The sequence below is a fragment of the Crinia signifera genome, chromosome 19, assembly GCF_055691185.1.
Source record: "Crinia signifera chromosome 19, ASM5569118v1, whole genome shotgun sequence".
In the NCBI taxonomy this organism is placed as follows: Eukaryota; Metazoa; Chordata; class Amphibia; order Anura; family Myobatrachidae; genus Crinia; species Crinia signifera.
The window spans coordinates 41,694,679-41,714,296 of NC_139226.1; the positions used below are offsets into that span (position 1 = coordinate 41,694,679).

The 19,618-nt window shown below is 45.2% G+C and overlaps 1 protein-coding gene across 2 annotated transcripts in view; it reads left to right on the forward strand.

The window, feature by feature from the left end:
* SHANK1 (SH3 and multiple ankyrin repeat domains 1) overlaps positions 1–19,612 on the forward strand; it is a 463,174-nt gene extending 443,562 nt beyond the window's left edge. For both annotated transcript variants that reach the window (XM_083162439.1, XM_083162440.1), the window contains exons 19-22: positions 12,141–12,197; positions 12,334–12,458; positions 15,095–15,203; positions 16,628–19,612. In XM_083162439.1, coding sequence (XP_083018565.1) covers positions 12,141–12,197; positions 12,334–12,458; positions 15,095–15,203; positions 16,628–19,248 — 2,912 coding nt within the window. In that variant the 3' untranslated portion in view covers positions 19,249–19,612. The remainder of the gene's footprint in view (positions 1–12,140; positions 12,198–12,333; positions 12,459–15,094; positions 15,204–16,627) is intronic.
* The last annotated feature ends 6 nt before the right edge of the window (positions 19,613–19,618 follow it).

A 19,618-nucleotide genomic window follows, 5' to 3' on the forward strand; every position in this document is an offset into this window, starting at 1 on the left:
GCAAAATAGCCAAAAAAATTGCCAGCGCCGCTCATATTTGTTATATAAATTCAAATAAAAAATGTTGTGTAAAAAAAAATATATTTCCTATATATGGTAAACATTACAAGTCATTATGATGAATAAAATTGTTTGCTTGGCAATTTTTAGACCAATTTTGACAAATTCACTTGACACTCAAAGGGTTAAAGTATTACACCCAGGAGCCCTTTTGTACAGGATCTGTGCACAGCTGTGGCTATCCAGCTACACTCAGCACATTGCTGCAATCAGTGCTAGATTCCAGGATGTTTTGAGTTCTGTGGTTGGAAAATTGACCAATGAGAAGACATCATGGTCTGTGTATTTATTAGCTGTAGTGCATACGTGGAGATTTAGGATACATTTATTATTTATTTATTAACAGTTTCTTATATAGCGCAGCATATTCTGTTGCGCTTTACAATATAAGAGTACAGTTTACAGTAAGCATTAATATTCATAGGTCACTGCCTTAAGAAGCTTATTAACTAGTTTAGTTAAATAGGGTAAAATAATAGTTAAAATAAATAGGTTAGTACTGTAGGTCAAAATAAAGTGCTCATCTCACGTACTTAAATTCTTGATACTGTGTTTGTTTTTGATGGGCGATTCAATTCAATTTTTGGAGGCAAAATGTATAAATTTTCTCACGAATATTCAGGAATCTGGGAACTTATGGCAGATGTCTATATTTTTTGTGATCACGAAAAAAATACTACTCGGATCTTGTTTTTCTTGCCTCCGGGCAGGTGAAACAAAAACCTTGAAAATGTCAGCTATCGGCATTTATTGAATGAAACACCCCCGGGCAGGTGAAACAAAATCCATGAAAATGTCAGATATCGGCATTTATTGAATTAAACACCCCCACCTTCCCCCTAGAAATCAATTAGCTTCAATAATCTAATGTTTTGTCCATTGCATATGTATGTGCGACAGGATAGCGCATAGCGAGGTTTTCGGAATTCAATTGCAGATTTGCACAGGATGGGATTTATTTCTGTGTGGGGCAAATTTGCAGATGAGCGATCAACTCTGAATCAGGCCCAAAGTCTTGACCATCAGAGAGACACACAAAAAAAATCTGGCTTAATTTGAGCAAGGTGATGTCAGTACACGTATAGTACTAGTAATCACGCTCAAAGCAAAAGCTTCGAAAGCTAGTTGCCTCTGGAAGAGAGAGAGAGAAAAAGATGTAGTTTCACTCGCTGCCTACAGATGGCAGTGTTTCAGAGACACACAGACACTATATTTATATATATATATATATATATATGTTTGGGGATTGATACAAAATCCCGGCGGTCGGAATCCCGGCAGCCAAAATCCCGACAAGGGGGGATGTGGATCGCCCCCCATTGCGGGCTCGCTGTGCTCGCCACGCAGCGGGCCCAGTGCCTCGCTACGCTCGGCACACCAATTTATTCTCCCTCTATGGGTGTCGTGGACACCCACAGAGGGACAAAGTGCCGGGATTTCGGCGGTCGGTATTCCGGGGGTCGGGATTTCGACTGCCGGGATTCCGACCGCCAGGGTTTTCAACTGCATCCCATTTATATATAGATAATTTGTAGCGTTTTTCCATACAAAAATCAAACATGCACATACAGTAGTAATATAATGTAAATTATTTGCAATTTAAACAGAAAAAACCCCCATTAAAGTACAATGTAATGTAAACATACCATAAACATTTCAGCTTTAATAAGCCACAAAGCAATATTTTATCTTCTTTTTAAAAGTCTTTTAACTGCAGATGTCAACTACGAATTCCTCTGGATAGCTCAGCAATTATAACATAGCATTCATTTCAATACTGTGGGGGAAATTTACTAAGATGGGAGTTCTATTTCAAGTGGGATGTTGCTATGGGCAACCAATCAGATATGATCTATTATCTTAAGGTGCTAAAGGTGCATACACACTGTACAATTTTTTTGACCAACTTTTTTGACCAAATTCATTAATTTCGGCCATTCTGAATGAAATTGGTCAAAATATCTTTCAGTACGTTTGCGACGAACTACGAATGATGATCCGCATACCCGCCAGTTGGTCATCAAGGTTGTTCGTCAACTGTGCATGCAGCTCAATTTGGATATCTTTCAAAAAGAGCCTTCAAACTGTAGCTAGATCTTTTGTCTGTCGTCAATATCTTTCGTCAACATCTTTCGTCCAGGACACTAGGTTCAAGGGAAATTTCTTTCAACGAAATTGGTCAAAAAAATTGTACAGTGTGTATGCAAATTTAATAAATAAGTAGATGCTGATTGGTTCCCATAGCAACATTCCATGTGAACTCCCATAGTCAATTATTTACCCATCTATTTAAAAAAATTCTCCTCTGTATCCAAACTGACAATATCAGGAATCAGAATATACATGAACAATCCCATCCAGTGCTGTCACAAAACATGGCACCCTCTGATTGGACAGTAGATAAGTGCAGGGAAACGACAGTATGTCATTTTACCCTTGGCCTTCGGAAGTGCCATGGGTACCTGAGATGGTGAACCCCACTCACACATTACCTTGCTTCAGTTCTAACCTTATGAGGTGTGAGGACTTTGCAGCATTGACATCGTCTTCTCCTCTGTCACATTGGGAGTGTGTAACTGGGTAGTGCCACACTTATAAAGTGATTTCACAGCTAAGCCATCTGCGCCATCGGTCCGGTGTGCCCCAAAATTAAAGTGTTGCACCCACATTTTTTTCTGCCCTATAAGTGCTGATCATAAATATGCCGACCTGATACTGTGGGTGGCATTCTGTACAAGAAGTCATATATATATATATATATATATATATATATATATATATATATGTATATATACATACATACAGGAATACTGATAACACTAAAGGGTTCTCTCACAATGTTAATTAATCGATTTTGCCTGACACCAAGCAATCATGGTTTATTAGAAGCGCCATTAAATGTGTAAAGCAATTTACATGTATTTAGATTTTCAGAACACATAGGGAATAGACATAGGGCAGCTGTCATTCTGTGGATTATATTAAAATGGGCTATTATAATAACATAAATATTTCATTTATTAATCGATGTGTGAACGCTGACTTGACAACATTCCAATGAATTCTTCAGCATGAGGTATCAGGAACAAATCAATTAGGCGTAAACGTCTTCTGTTGTGCTTCATCGTATAAAGCAGCTTTCAATACAACACAGCACAGCGTCAGGGAGGTTTTTATAGATATGTAAATCCCTGCAGCTTATTACTGTATATCAGGGTTGCCTACCCTCCCGTATTGGCTGGGAGGCTCCCGGAAAATGGGTCCCCCTCCCGGCCCCTTGGAAAGGTGGGCAAACCTACCGGTTTCCCCCACGCCTACCCACCCACCCTCGTCCTGTTGTTTAAATAGCACGATTCATGGCTTTTCGGTAGAGGCGGAGCTAAAATGACATCATTTTAGCCCCTGCCCACTCAGCGGAGACCCGCAAATCCTGGTATCAGGCCCCACCCCAGCAGTTCTGCTGTCAGTCTCCTCTCTGGGCTCCTCCCAGAGAAGAAACTGTAAAAGTAGGCCACCCTGTATTATATACATGAGGTAAAATGTGTTATATAACAGAAAGGGGATACCGTCATTAGGTCGGCACCATAAAGGTCGACATTTATTGAGTTGACCACTGAAGGTTGACAGGGTTACACAAGCATTAGGTCAACATTGGAAAGGTCAATAGTCCGAAGGTCATATGCCAACAGGTGATATTTCATGCCCTACCATCCACTATAATATGGAGGGAAACTAGAATAGTATGCCCGAATCATGGCGAGTGCAGCATGCACTATTATGGTGTCCATGTCAACATTCGGGACATAATAAGCGTGAAAACTCCATGTCAACATTTTGTTTTTCGACCTTCCCAATGTCGATACAATGCTCGTGTTGACCTTTTGGCCCCATTGACCGTAGTCATTTCGACCTTTTTCATGTGTTAACCTGAGGCCTGTCGACCTTCAGTGGTCAACACAATGTATGTTGATCTTAATTTGGTTGACCCAATGAACCCCTACCCAACAGAAAGTAGTATTATACTACCGTAGCTCCATATTCCAAGACAAAGATGCTACAGTATTATGAAAACATTGACAATTAAATTAATAGGAAATGTCAACAAGAAGAACTTATTTCTAAAACTTTTTTTTTTTTTAAAGAAACAAAACTTTTTGTTAATTTTAATTAGAGGGAAATGTACCAAACCTATGAGAATGGAGAAGAGGACATTTAAAGAAGTTCCCATAAAACCAAATGGCTCCTACCGTGCCGTATCTAACATTTAACAAGTCAGTGGCGTAACTAGGTTTTGGGCGCCCCCCCCCGCCGTTAAAGGGAGGGCGCCCCCCCTCCTCCCCCCCGGGAGGGCGCCCCCCGCCATTTAAGGGAGGGCGCCCACCCGCCCCACCAACCCCTACCCCGCTGCCCATGCAAACCCCCCCCATCACCCGCAGTCTTACCTACGTTCAGTACGCGCTGGTCCCGGCTCCCTTCTTCTGCTATGAGGACCACCACAAAATGTCCGCCCCTATACAGCAGACAGTTTCAGAGAACTGTCTGCTAAATGGGGGCGGACATTTTGTGGTGGTCCTCATAGCAGAAGAAGGGAGCCGGGACCAGCGCGTACTGAAGACATGTAAAAACTGTGGGGGATGGCGGCAGGGTGTAACTATAGCACTGCAGCCCCCAGCGCCCGCACATGCACAGCGCCCTCCCGCAGTCGCGGGGGCTGCGGTGCTATAGTTACGCCCCTGTAACAAGTGTATTCTATGAAATGATAGGTAGGAGCAGATGGGTTGTTATTGGAAACCTCTCCGCGTGCCTACTTCTCCACTCTTTAGAAAGCTTGATACATCTCCCCCATTAAATTTTATTTGCTAAAATGTTAAATTAAATTGTTACAAACCAGACAGCTTAGAGGGGTGGAGGATCTGGGAGGGAGAGGCATCAGAATGGGTCCCCGTGGGTCATTCGTGCCATCTGTGTTTAAACAAATTCACTACCGCCCAGTGAATTGCCTTTATTGAAATGTAGATCCTAAAACCCATGCTTGTGTAGGGGCTGAACCATTCTTTTCGGCCCAAATTTTAAGCTACAGTACTTTCACCATCCACTTATCATGAGCAGCGGTGAGATGAGTGGAGACTTCAATCCCTTTAATGTCAAGGCCGTCATTAATTGTTTTGTTTTTCAATCCATACAACAAATCTGTTGAGCTCTATGAGACATTTGGCTTTGTATTGCCCTATAAGGCATAGAAATGATTAAGCGCACATTGAACAAAGAATACCGCACATACACACATCAGTTACTCATGCATTGTTGCTCCATACAAGCCACTCCACCCCATTTTGCCGATAAGATAGTTTTTAGCCGCATGGATCTCTTACTGGAAGCTGCAAGAGGAACTTCACCGCAGTCATTGTAAGTCTCGCTATTTTTGCTTCCTATACTGCTCTCTATGGGAGAGTCTGGGTATTGCAGCATTTGGTGATCTTTTTATTTTTTACAGTTCATTTTTTCAAGACAGGCGTTCATGGCCCATGCTGTCGTTCAGCACTGGGCTTGAGCCCCCTAGACCTGAGAAATGGGAAAAAAAACCTTGAAAGCCTGGCTTGAAGATGTAATTTATCAACAACAAAACAACGCTAAACATCACCAAGCACTACAGTATTGAGGGGCAGATTTACTAAGCTCGGTGAAGTGATAAAGTGTCTGTTTTTTTTATCACCGGCCAATCAGCTTCTAACTGTGTAGTTACAGGCTTGGTTTGAAAAAGGAGCTGATTGGCCAGTGATAAAAACCAGACACTTTATCACTTCACCGAGCTTAATAAATCTACCGCTCAGTCTTGCACTTTGTTGTAACTGGACTAAAATGGATATAACGTCTATGTACTATCTGAGAGGGATGGGGTGTGAGTTTTACATATTTTTGCTCTGACTATTTATCTACTGCTCTCTTTAGTTTCTCCTTGGAAAAAGAAGAATGGTGAGCAATGTTATTGTTGTTGTTTATTGGTTTTATATGTCAGGCTGGATTGCAGAACCACCAATGTAACCTCCCTTCTACACAGTTCACACAAAACTTACATGTGTTCCCCTTCTACACTCGCACAACTCTATGAGCTGAGACTAAAATTGCTGGGTGAATGGATAATATAGCCCACCAAGAACCATTGTACATTTGCAATCTGGCTGGACTAATACACCATATCAAACTCCTGTTATCCTATAGATTGTAAGCTTGCGAGCAGGAACCTTTTTCTGCTGTTCCTCAGTCTTGCTTTAGTACGGTTTTGTTCCCATTTGTAAAGTGCAATGAAATATGCTTGTGCTATATAAAAAAATGCTGATAATGATAATAACTTAATTGAAGCCTCCAATCTCACCACATTTTGCACTTCTGTGATCCCTAGTGGAGCACATGCGGATGGGTCTGTGTTTAGTACCCAGAAACCACCTTGATGGACAGAATGTTTTTGTTGTCTGATTGTGGTCCTCTGGCCCACAGTCCCCTGGCCCACACTCTGTTTCCCAATACACTATGAGGGTTATTCAATCATGGGCCACGGCTGTTGAGCTGGCCTGACAGCCGTGACCCTGTCTTGTTTTCGGTCTGCTCGACCGAGAAAAAGCAGGCAGGATTCAATGTCCATCCTGCAGTGGGACGAGAAGGGGGTGTGGCTGCGAGCTGCGGCTGGGAAGAGGCGAGCTGCAGCCGGTAGCTCATCACTTCCCGGACGTTCTTGGCAGAACGAGCCCCACTGCCTGTGAAGTCGGGCTCGTTCTACTGAGATACCATGTTCAATGCTGTCGGGGAAGACAGCATTGAATAGGGCCCCACAGCCATCTCCCCCATCAGGAGATGGCTGCGGGTGATTGAATACCCCCTATGTGGGTCAATGGGGAGGGAAAAATCCATTATGACAATCTATATATAAAAGGCTAACCACTCCTCACCTCTATGAGGTGAAGAACCACCAGTGACAACTAGAGGCCACTTGACGGCCCAAATAAAATATGTCATAACAGAAAAGTGAAAGCAATTTTTGCAGGGACACTCATCTGTTTTAAACTTGCTGGCTAGGGAGAGAGGGAGCTGTGAAGACATAGATTGAAGGTAGGAGCAGACATGGACTGGGGGTGGGGTGGAGAGTTTGTGGGCTTAAAACTGTCACAGCTCAAAGTGAAAGTAAAAACTGTCACAGCTCAAAGTGAAAATACATTGCAGTAGCCGTCATTTTGTGACAGGCTTTTAACTAGTATGACTTAATTTTATTAGCATTGTAGACTCGCTGTCCCTGACCTTAATAACAATGTTCGTGTAAATGTATGTACTGTATATGTTCCATATGTGCTCTATGTGTGTTTGTGTGTGTCTACAGATGTGTCCTCTTAACATCATCATATTAATATATATATACACCAATTAAGAGGTCACAGCTTGAATGAAGTACAGTATAGAAAAGTTTTCTCAAAGTTTGGAATGCAACAAAAGGGTTTAACCCAGTGGTTCCCAAACTGTGTGCCTAGGCCCCCTGGGGTGTCTCAGGACACTTGCAGGAGTGCCTTGGGTTGGTGGACCAGGATCAATTCATATTATTTATGGTCATTGTACCAGGAAAAACCAGTGCTGGTGGCTGCCAATCATAATATATGTGGACAAACAGAAGCAAATCCTGTCCCTCACCAGATAACTGTGACATATAAACATAATGCACTTAATTTATTTATTTTTTCTGAATTTCTCGATAAGAAGCATTTGGCCTAGGGGTGCCTTGCAAATATTTTGTTGCTCTAGGGTGCCGTGATTCAAAAAAGTTTGGGAACCACTGGTTTGACCAATTAACCATGTTATTGACAGTCCATATTTTATTATTTATTAGCAGTTTCTTATTTAGCGCACACATGTTCCGCATCACTTTACAGAGATTTGATACAATAATAAAATTTAAATTCAGTGTACTGTATTAAAATATGAATGAGTAAAATAACACACAGTGGGGCAGGTGTATTATAGTGGCGCTTAGCGCGCCGCTATAATACTTCCTGCTTCGCCTCATTAACAAGGCGAAGCAGGAAGAGACATCAACAAGATGTATTAACATCTTGTCTGCCGAAGCGGGGGAGTGCAAACTCCCTTCTGGCGATTTACCCACTGCTGTAAGCCGGCCGGCAGGCAGAGACAGCGCGCCAGCGTGAAGTGATGCTCTGTCTCTGCCTGCTGGATGGCTTACTGGGCTTGCGTGAGATCTAACTATTATCACGAGATCTCGATAGCAGCCTGGAGCCAAAAGCAGGACTAGTGTTGTCCATACATCTGCCCCTGTGAGACAGTGTCGTTATTCTGAATTAACGTAATATACGGTACCAAGAGGGTGCCTGATTTTCATTTGTATGCATGTAAAGATGTAGTTCCCCCACCCCCCCTCCCCCCTAACCCTGCCCGTCTCCCTGAAGCGGAGACAGGCAGGGTTCCCGTCCCCCGCCATCGGTAAACTGGGACGCGCATGCGTGTCAGATGTAGCGTCCGCTCTCCAGCGGGGGCGGTCTGGCGAGCGACGGCGCTGGATGAGCGGCGCTACATCTGTACATATATAAGAAAACATACAAAGACTTCCCCCACCCCCACCTATTAATTCCAGTATAGCCTAGAACACATGGAGAACTGATCTGCACCACTTAGTTACATAATGAGACATCATTGTAGAGACTGGAAAGTCATTGACATGTTAGCTAGCCCCAGAGAAAGAAACATTGGGGGTGATTTATGGCTGATGTACAGCGGCTGCTGCCAGGTTGAATAATTGGTCAGAGAAGATCGACCATCTTTGTGTAGTGACAACGCACTTGACGAAAAAAATATGTCACATATATAACTGCAGCTAGAGCGAAGCGCACTGACGGATCTTCGTTCCAAGGAAATCTGTGTTATGTGCTGAACTTTGCCAGTTTTCCTGCCCACAGTTCTGGAATACATTTCCATTTATGTCGTTGGCTAATATAGACATTTTGAATTGATGCGAAAAGGAGATTATTTACATGCTTCTTAAAGCAGACTTGTGTGTAATGGGTTTAACATAGATCTGTATATTGTCATTCAAAGGGGTAAATTTACTAAGACGTCTAAACCCAATTGTTGGACATCGCCATAAAGTATGTGGTGGTACTGTATGTAGCTCTGATTGGCTGGGAAAATAACTAAACATTTCTTATGAAAGTACACACACAGAATATAGTCATGCTGAATATCATTTTAATCAGCAGAAGCTGCTTGTGCGTTATGTCGCTCCATTTCACATGGTGCTCATGCATTACGTATAATGTGAGTTATAACGCACAGAGGATAGGTATATTTGGACATATCTTTGCATTACTTTGTACCAATTCTATTGTAACCAAAAAATACTAATCCTAAGTACAGTAATTAGATGCTGATTCTTGAAGTAAAACAATAAAAAAAATAGTAAGCTGTGAACCTGGAGCAACCCTAGTGATACCATAGCTCTGCCTCCTTTTGAATAATGTTGCTTGTATTACTGTGATATTTTTATTCATTTTATGAATTTTGATTAAAATGTGCCCGTTCCCTACACATAGCAGTGACAGACAACTAATGGGATGAACCAATATTTATGTGAATGTAAACCATACTTGCCTAACCTTCTGGGACAGATAGGAGGCTCACGGAAATTGGGTGGTGCTCCCAGCTCCTCAGGAAGATGGACAAGTGTTTTTGCCTGGGGGGAGGGGTCTGTCCACCTCCACACCAACCACACCTCCTACTGTATGTGCCTACCACGCTGCCATTTCCTGGATGAGGGGGCAGCAAAGTAGGCAAGTACAGTATGACATAGTCCATCAATTAATTTCCAATGAAGCAGCAGTGATAGCAACTCAAACTACTGTATGTGAATCAGGTTGCACTGCTGTGTGTAAGTTATGGATACAATGTGCTATTATGCATGAAAAAAAAGTCTCAAACTGCATACAGATAACTATGAGCAATATTTATCAAAGCTAGGTGAGATAAAGTAGAGAAAGAGATAAATGTACTAAGTCTTGGTGAGTGATAAAGTAGAACGGGATAAATGATCTGGTGACGGGGTGTGGGGCAGAATGATCTGGGGACGGGTGTGGGGAAGTATGATCTGGTGACGGGGTGTGGGGCAAAATGATCTGGTGACGGGGTGTGGGGCAGAATGGTCTGGTGACGGGGTGTGGGGCAGAATGATCTGGTGACGGGGTGTGGGGCAGAATGATCTGGTGACGGGGTGTGAGGCAGAATGATCTGGTGACGGGTTGTGGGGCAGAATGATCTGGTGACGGGGTGTGGGGCAGAATGATCTGGTGGGGTGTGGGGCAGAATGGGGTGTGAGGCAGAATGGTCTGGTGACGGGCTGTGGGGCAGAATGATCTGGTGGGGTGTGGGGCAGAATGGGGTGTGAGGCAGAATGGTCTGGTGACGGGGTGTGGGGCAGAATGATCTGGTGACGGGGTGTGGGGCAGAATGGTCTGGTGATGGGGTGTGGGGCAGAATAATCTGGTGACGGGGTGTGGGGCAGAATGGTCTGGTCACAGGGTGTGGGGCAGAATGATCTGGGGACGGGTGTGGGGAAGTATGATCTGGTGACGGGGTGTGGGGCAGAATGATCTGGTGACGGGGTGTGGGGCAGAATGGTCTGGTGACGGGGTGTGGGGCAGAATGATCTGGTGACGGGGTGTGGGGCAGAATGATCTGGTGACGGGGTGTGAGGCAGAATGATCTGGTGACGGGGTGTGGGGCAGAATGATCTGGTGGGGTGTGGGGCAGAATGGGGTGTGAGGCAGAATGGTCTGGTGATGGGCTGTGGGGCAGAATGGTCTGGTGGGGTGTGGGGCAGAATGGGGTGTGAGGCAGAATGGTCTGGTGACGGGGTGTGGGGCAGAATGATCTGGTGACGGGGTGTGGGGCAGAATGATCTGGTGACGGGGTGTGGGGCAGAATGGTCTGGTGACGGGGTGTGGGGCAGAATGATCTGGTGATGGGGTGTGGGGCAGAATGATCTGGTGACGGGGTGTGGGGCAGAATGATCTGGTGATGGGGTGTGGGGCAGAATGATCTGGTGAGGGGGTGTGGGGCAGAATGATCTGGTGACGGGGTGTGGGGCAGAATGGTCTGGTGACGGGGTGTGGGGCAGAATGATCTGGTGACGGGGTGTGGGGCAGAATGATCTGGTGACGGGGTGTGGGGCAGAATGGTAAGGTGACGGGGTGTGGGGCAGAATGATCTGGTGACGGGGTGTGGGGCAGAATGGTCTGGTGACGGGGTGTGGGGCAGAATGGTCTGGTGACGGGGTGTGGGGCAGAATGGTCTGGTGACGGGGTGTGGGGCAGAATGATCTGGTGACGGGGTGTGGGGCAGAATGATCTGGTGATGGGGTGTGGGGCAGAATGATCTGGTGATGGGGTGTGGGGCAGAATGATCTGGTGATGGGGTGTGGGGCAGAATGATCTGATAACGGGGTGTGGGGCAGAGTGGTCTGGTGACGGGGTGTGGGGCAGAGTGGTCTGGTGACGGGGTGTGGGGCAGAATGATCTGGTGACGGGGTGTGGGGCAGAGTGGTCTGGTGACGGGGTGTGGGGCAGAGTGGTCTGGTGACGGGGTGTGGGGCAGAATGATCTGGTGACGGGGTGTGGGGCAGAATGATCTGGTGACGGGGTGTGGGGCAGAATGATCTGGTGACGGGGTGTGGGGCAGAATGATCTGGTGATGGGGTGTGGGGCAGAATGATCTGATAACGGGGTGTGGGGCAGAATAATCTGAGCTGTGTCTGGAAAACAGTTGGGAACTTGTTGGCTGGTACAGTACTTTATCTCTCATCACTTTATCACTCTCCAAGGCTTAGTACATCTGATCTAAAGTACCAACTAGTCAGCTTCTGTCATTTTTCAAACACAACCTGTAACATGGCAGTCGGGAGCTGCTTAGTTTGTACTTTATATCTCTCCACGTTATCTCTCTCCAAGCTTTCCTAAATCTCCCCCTATAAATGGATCGTATGCTTTTATAATGTCGCCCCTGTATATTCACTGTATGCCTTCTGTGTCTCTCAGAATATGAGCCAACTCAGAAGACGGAGAAGAAGAGGACGGTGTATCAGATGGCACTAAGTAAGACTCTGCTCCTTCTGCTGTCATATACTGCTCATATACGGGCATTGGCATAACCTGATGTAATACAGCGATACTTACTAAGATGTAACGAGTACACTGTGATTGCCCTGTTGTCTCTCTCCTCTACATGCAGACAAGCTGGATGAGATTTTGGCCGCAGCTCAGCAAACCATTAGTGTGAACGAGAGCCCCAGCCCGGGTACAATGGCATCACTGGGAACATCGCGGGCGGCAGGGAAGAGCTTCTTTTCCTCAGAGGTAGTAATCCAGCTGTCACAGTCTCGCACCTGAGACTCTGCCATGTTTGCTTATGAGCTGCCTGAGTGTACGTTTACACCAACATGTACTGTATAGCATAGCATTAATAAATGTATACGTCCATAGATAGGATGGCTCTTGATCTTGAAAAGAAACACAAATCATTAATGGTTCAGTGTTACCTGATTTTTGTATTATCCTTGAGCTCAGATGCAGCAGAACAAGAACTTGTAGGCTGAGGGCCAGATGCACTAAACTTCAAAAGGCAAAAAAGTAGAGAGTGATAAACAACCAACCAATCAGCTCCTGCCTGACATTTTTCAAACACAGTCTGTGACATGGCAGGTAGGAGCTGATTGGCTGGCTGCTTATCACTCTCCATTTTATCACTTTTGATGCTTAGTGCCTGGACCTTAAGCTTTAGACACAACAGTAAGAGAAAAATTAAGAAAGCGCTTCATCGTTCAGATTGTTGTGTGCCTTGTACACTTAGGCGTTGCCCTCCTGACTGCTAACTGTGGGGCGGACAGTGTTTTCCCCTCACTGCTGTGTTACTATAGGAGGAGGCTGCGTTCCCCTAGCTATGATTGCACAACTAATCTGTATGTACTTTAGTAAGCATAAACCAACTGTAGAGGCTTTTAACAATGAAAAATATTGATAGATGTGTCCACATACAGTACATCTATACATAACCATAAGCTGTGTGTGACTCGGTAGTACAGAGCATCTTTATGTGGTACTTTTTCTGTTACAATGTGTCTTATTTGCAAAATGGTGCAAATAGGACACACAAGCATCTTCTGCTTAATAAAGTGATATGAGGCATGCCTATATTCTGTTCGTGAGTGTGGTTGTATCTACATATACCTCCCAACTGTCCCAACAGCGGGACAGTCCTGCTATTTGGAGACTGTCCCTCCTGTGGGTGGCAAGTCCTGTGGGCAGGAGGTCAGTTGGGGGGGAGCCAAGGATCACCAACCGGTAATCATTGTAGAGATGCCATGTGATCTTTTTAGTGCAGGGAGGAAGTGAGTGCAGGGAGGGGGCTACCCAGTTGCTAAGGGAGCGCTCTGCACACCCCCAAAAATTATGAAAACATGGGGTTGCCCCCTCTACACAAGGTCACGCCCACCAGTGCCTTAGCTCCACCCCCTTTTCGGGCTTCATCGCAGCCGTTCCTGATTTGACTATGACAAAAGTTGGGCGATATATCTGCATACGAAATGATACAGCGGGGTTATTCTGCTTGGTGCGGTGGGACCGTACGCGGTCGGATGTTTTTTTTTTTTCATCTGCGCATGCGTAGCTTTCGCAATGCGCAGGCGCGCCGACCTCACACCGCTCACAGGCGGGTCTCTCCGTGCAAAAAAACCTGTCCGCAGTAGCACGGTCATTGTGGGCGGCATGGGGGTGTTTTTACGGGAGCGGCCGAAATAATGAGGAAAACTGGGCGTAAACATGGGCGTACACGGGGGTGTTTACCAAAAATGTACGGTGCTACAACCGCTCGATCGGCGAAAGCACCGTGCATTTTGGGCCAAAAACAGGCGGATGCCAAAGATAGCTCCAGACCACCCCTAGAGATACCGCATGAGAGCGGACTGCCTGGGTCTGCTAATTACTCAAACACATACTCCTGAATGTAATAAGCAATGCTGCAGGCTATTAAGTGAAAACCATGATTTCACTACCTGCAAGCCACACACAGCCCTCAAACACATTGGAAGCATATCTTTCTACACTTCTCTACATGTAAAGGATGGGTTAATTTTAGGTAAGATTCATTGTAAGACCTGCTTATATACTGTATGTCAAGGTAGTTATTTTATAACCATCTACACCCATTCAGAAAGTGTTTTTGTATACAGGACACTCAATTCACAGAAGTCGACGTGTCAACTTTTTCACTGTAAAACAAACATACCAGTTTTTTATTAGGAAAAAGACACATAAACCACATCTAAGAGCAACAAGGATGTTTTTAGACTCAATTTCTACTTGCACTGTGGCGTACGCTCAGATATACTCAAGATGTCGGTGGGAAAACGGACGAGACCCGTCCGTATATGGTGACGTACGCTCTGTTGTACGCCAGTTATCGGTGGCTGAGAGGAGACCCGTCCGTATACGGTGGCGTACGCTCAAGTGTACGCCACTCCCCTTTGTCAGTGTTTGTGACCGTCCGTGTGCGGCTGTTTTGTGGGCGGACTTACGCTCACCGTCCGCGTAGGGAAACGTACGGTGAAACGGACCGTACGTATGTTTCACCGCACCAAGCAGAATAAGGCCCAGTGTGTGACAGTGTGTTCCTGGAAGACACTGTAACAGAGCATTTTGTATGCAGATACAGCCGCAGTCACAAACAGAATATAGGCATGCAGAATATCATTTCAATCTGCAGATCTGATTGTGCGCCCTAGGCACTCCGTTTCGCAAATGAGATGTTTTTGGAAAAAATTTAATGCAAAGATGCTGTGTGCAACCAAGTCACACCATGGCATGGTGCAACTAAAAGTTTGTTTAACGTGCATGGAGGCTAGATATACTGTATGTGGATGTGTCTGTACATGTAATCCATGTGCTGCTACTTTATATGTGTCTGCTTGGTAAATAATATGTTCCTATTTATGTAGCCAAATTTTGGACAGCATAGAGTCTCAAGTGCACAATCCATGTATGAGGGCCCACCATACCTGTCCTCTTCACCCTCCCAGGCCATGATGCTGCGACAAAAGTCTATTGGTAAGAAAGATTTAAAGACCTGCAGTACTATATTGGCTCATGATTCCTTTACAGAACTTTTTACTGGTGTGTTACTGCCAATTTTGTATTGTTTCCCATATTGGGATCTATGAATAAATATGAGTTTAAAGTGATGCAGCCAGAATGTGTATGTTGCCAGATAGTGGTGGGTGCAGAACCTACCTTTAGCCAATCAGTGGTGGGTGCAGAACCTACATTTAGCCAATCAGTGGTGGTGCAGAACCTACCTGTAGCCAATCAGCGGTGGGTTCATAACCTGCTTGTAGCCATTCTGTTGGCCTGATTCACGTCCTGAGATAGCTGTGGCTCGATGTATTAGTAGAGGCAGGATGGGAACAGTGGCGGTGGTGGGACATAGGAACGCCCCCATGGGCGTCCCCATGAAAACACATGAAGATGTCAGTCGCCCGCCATGTTTTCATCACGGCGCCTGCAAATATAAGGCAGTCTCTACTTTTATATTTGCAAGTCTAGGAGAAATCATTTGTTGGTCACCAACTATCCAATAATTTCTCCTGCTGCGGGCACATGCAAGGAGATATGTTTTCATAACAAATCCCCTCACATGGTTACGAGGAGATACGGTGGCGGGTGGGGCGTTTTCCAGCAGTGTGGAGAGGCGGCCACCCTGGGACTCGTAAACTGCAATCTTCGCAGCTTACCAAGTCAACCGGAAACAGACCCTAAGACATTTACAGGATTAGGCCAACATATAGCCAAACAGATAACTTACAACACAAATGTTAGTGATTTGAGACCTTATTCTGATCCGGTCGCAGCCAGCAGTCGTTTGCACGCGGTCCTATGTTTTGCTGCTGCCAGGGGGCGTGGTGCGGATAGTCATGCCCATGGGAACGGCCAGCGTTTCATGGGCATTCCCATGGTAATCGGGCCGTGGCGACGGTGCCGTGGGCCGGCAGCTGACATCACCGGCCTACTTCATCCTGAGGGTGAATGCAAATCTAAGTGACTTCGATAGTCACTTAGATAAGCGTGTACGTTCCACATAATTCAATGGTCGGTGACCATCGAATGATGTGGGTGTTCACCCACAGGGTGCAAATTAATGTTTATGTTAAACATCCATTCGCAGGCCCTGCGTGCGAACACACGCTGCAAGGGGGGGGGATTGTACCACCATTCGCAGGGCAGCTTCTGGTTGACTCGCAAAGTATTTGTGAAATGTGTCTTTCAATTAAATAAAGTTCATTTAGTAATACTTATCTAATTATTGCAGTAAGACATTTCGACAGCAGTTTCCCATAAATCAATAGACAATGAATGCCAGTTTCTTGGATTACGTTGTATACATAATTTATACATATTGCATAACCGTCATTTTAGTACATTTATTAAAACTCCTATTGTGTATGGAGGTTGATATATTTTTGTATTCCTTATAGGTGCTGTGGATGATGAAAAGCCATTTTTGTCTGCACCCCCCATGAAGTTCAACCGCAGTCTCTCTGTTCCTAGTTCAGAAGATATCCCACCCCCTCCTACTACTTCGCCTCCTGATCCTCCATATAGCCCTGCTCCCTCACCTTCAGCCAGGATTAGTCCAGTTGTGAGATCTAACTTTAGCCAGGGTGGAGATTCTAAGCTGTACTCGCCTACAGTGCGACAAGAGACGGGTCATTTTGACCAGCAGATGATGGAAGCATCTCAGCGACGTGAGAAGCTGCAGCAACTTTACCACCAAGATTCTGAACAAGGAGCAGATGAGCAGATTCGAATGGGTTTGGCATCACAGGCAAACATGAGATCTTGGCGGTCCCAGGCACAGGAGATGCGATACTTTAATCTACCTTCAAGAGCAGCCAGTACTGCGATGTACGTCCCACCAAAAGCGGTGCGCCGAAAAGGTCAGCTGGTTAAACAAGTGAAGGTAGAAAATGAACAACAACAGCACTTGCAACAGCAACAGCAGCAGCAATACCAGTCTCATCACCAGCAGCAACAAGCCACCAAGTCCCATGAAAAAAGTTCTATACCTATACCTACCATCATTATAAAAGCCCCATCAACTAGTAGTAGTGGAAGAAGCAGCCAAGGGAGCAGCATGGAGGCTGAAAGCCAACCCGATCCAATCCCATCTTTGCAACTGCGGGACAACATTGACTTCACAAGCCAGTTTGGAGCAGCCATTGTTGGTGCAGCACGGCGGGACCGTGAATGGTTTAATGAAGCCCGTCGGAAGTCTTCTCTTTTTCTGTCCACGGATGAAGATATAGAGCCCACGCCTGCCCCTAGATTGAAGCAATCCAAATCCATTGATGAGGGCATGTTTTCTAGTGAACCATACATGCACTTGAATATTCCCCAGAATTATGTGGCCCCTGTAAATAGAGACACGACTAGTGGATACTCCTACCAGACAAAATCTGGCAAGGGATATGGGCCCAGTACCACTAGCGCATTTAGCACTGTGTGTTCCACTTTTTTACCACAACTACAGTCATGTTCAAGTCCACTGTCCATGTCTAATGTTAGCTCAGTTGGAGGAACCACCCCACTTATACATCCTCTAACTGGGAAAATCCTAGACCCTAGTTCTCCTCTAGGCCTTGCTTTGGCAGCAAGAGAAAGAGCTTTAAAAGAATCACAGCAACATAGTAGAAATGAAATAGAAGAGAGGAAATCACGCCCATCATCGCCACGGTTTGCAGAACAGAAGTCACCAATAAATTCCCGAAGCAGCTCTCCACATCGTCTCTGGGATTCAGGCCCAGTTAAAAGAAAAGAGATGGATTACAAACCCTGCATGGTTTCTCCAAGTGGTGAAAGAAAATCCGATGAGAGTTCCGGCCATCGGTCTCCTGCTCTCTTGTTGCTCCAAGGGGTTGAACAAGGTAAAGCCTGGGAGAAGAGGACCGATGGCCAGGAAAAGATTGAACTGCATGTGCGCTTCATGGAGAACTCCATCCACAAAGAGGAAGAACATCATAATAAGGTATCCTTATGTAGGGAAATAAAGAACGAAATGCCAATAACCAACACAACAATGAACCATCCAATATTGTCTAGCACAAATCCGGAAACACGTGAATCAAATTCCAAAGAGAATGGACTCCCTTTATTAGTCTTGCCTCCCCCAGCACCTTCTATTGATGTCGATGATGATTTTTTATTTACAGAGCCCCTCCCTCCTCCCTTAGAATTTTCAAATAGTTTTGACAAGCCTGACTCCCCACCAGGTGTATCAGGTGGGGTTGCGACCCTTCCACCTCCTGTGCCACCGCCACCTCCTGACTCTGGTAATTCTCCTGCTTTAGACTCTACAACCTCTAGCCTCACTTCTTATGACAGTGAAGTAGCCAACTTAACCCAGGGGACACCAGAACTTAAAGAGCCTCATGTCAATTTTTCCTCTGTTGTGTCATCAGTCCAAATTCCGGCATCAGACAAAATAGAGACAGTAACTGATTCTGGCATTGAAGAGATTGATAGTCGAAGCAGTAGTGATCATCATCTGGAGACTATCAGTAGTGTCTCTACATTATCAAGTATGTCAGGACTATCAACAGAAGGGACAGAACTTCTGGACACATACATAACTTATCTAGATGGGCAAGCGTTTGGTGCTGAAAAGGCTGTCCTCCAAAATAAGATTCGCTCCCGGACATTCCCAAGTAGAACACCTGGACTACTCAGAGATCCCATTACTGCCACCAGCACCACTATTTCAATTGCTCCCTGTACAGAAAATGTCTTCACACTGACACCATCTAAAGGACCTTCACTCAGTGCTCCTTTAGAGTCGGCCAAGGAATCTCAGCGGAAATCTCCCACTCTCCCGTGGGAGGACTACACCCATGAAAAAACATCACCAGGCTCTACGGTAAAGGCAAACATGATCACTGAGTTAAGTTCAAAGCTTCACCATATGAGTGGGGTTTCATGGTCGAGACCAACCGATTCCGCATTATCGTTTACAGAGAGACCCACTTCTCTGCAGAGACACAGGTATGTGCATAAGGTTGGTGTAGACATGGACTGGCACAGTAATACAGAATGGCACTAATCCAGTGGTACCCAAACATGTTCCAGGTTTTAAGGAGCTCCATGCCTGAGCACAGGTGAATTATCTAGTACCACCAGCATTTTAATTTAAGGATCTGTGCTCAGGAAAGGATATCTCTAAAACATGGACTGCACTAGTCTGTTTACATGGTAGAACATAAATGGCAGCCAGTAATGGTTATATTGGTTTTAATAGTGGAAATGTGTGACGTGTAATAACATTTATTGACATGTGCCATTATTGAACATTAAACTCTATATGGTAGTATATTATGGCAGTATCTTTAGCATACAGTAATTACCATGCCTTACCAGATTGCAGACAAGTACAACTTGATCCAATGTACGTTTAATAAATTGACAAATGGTTT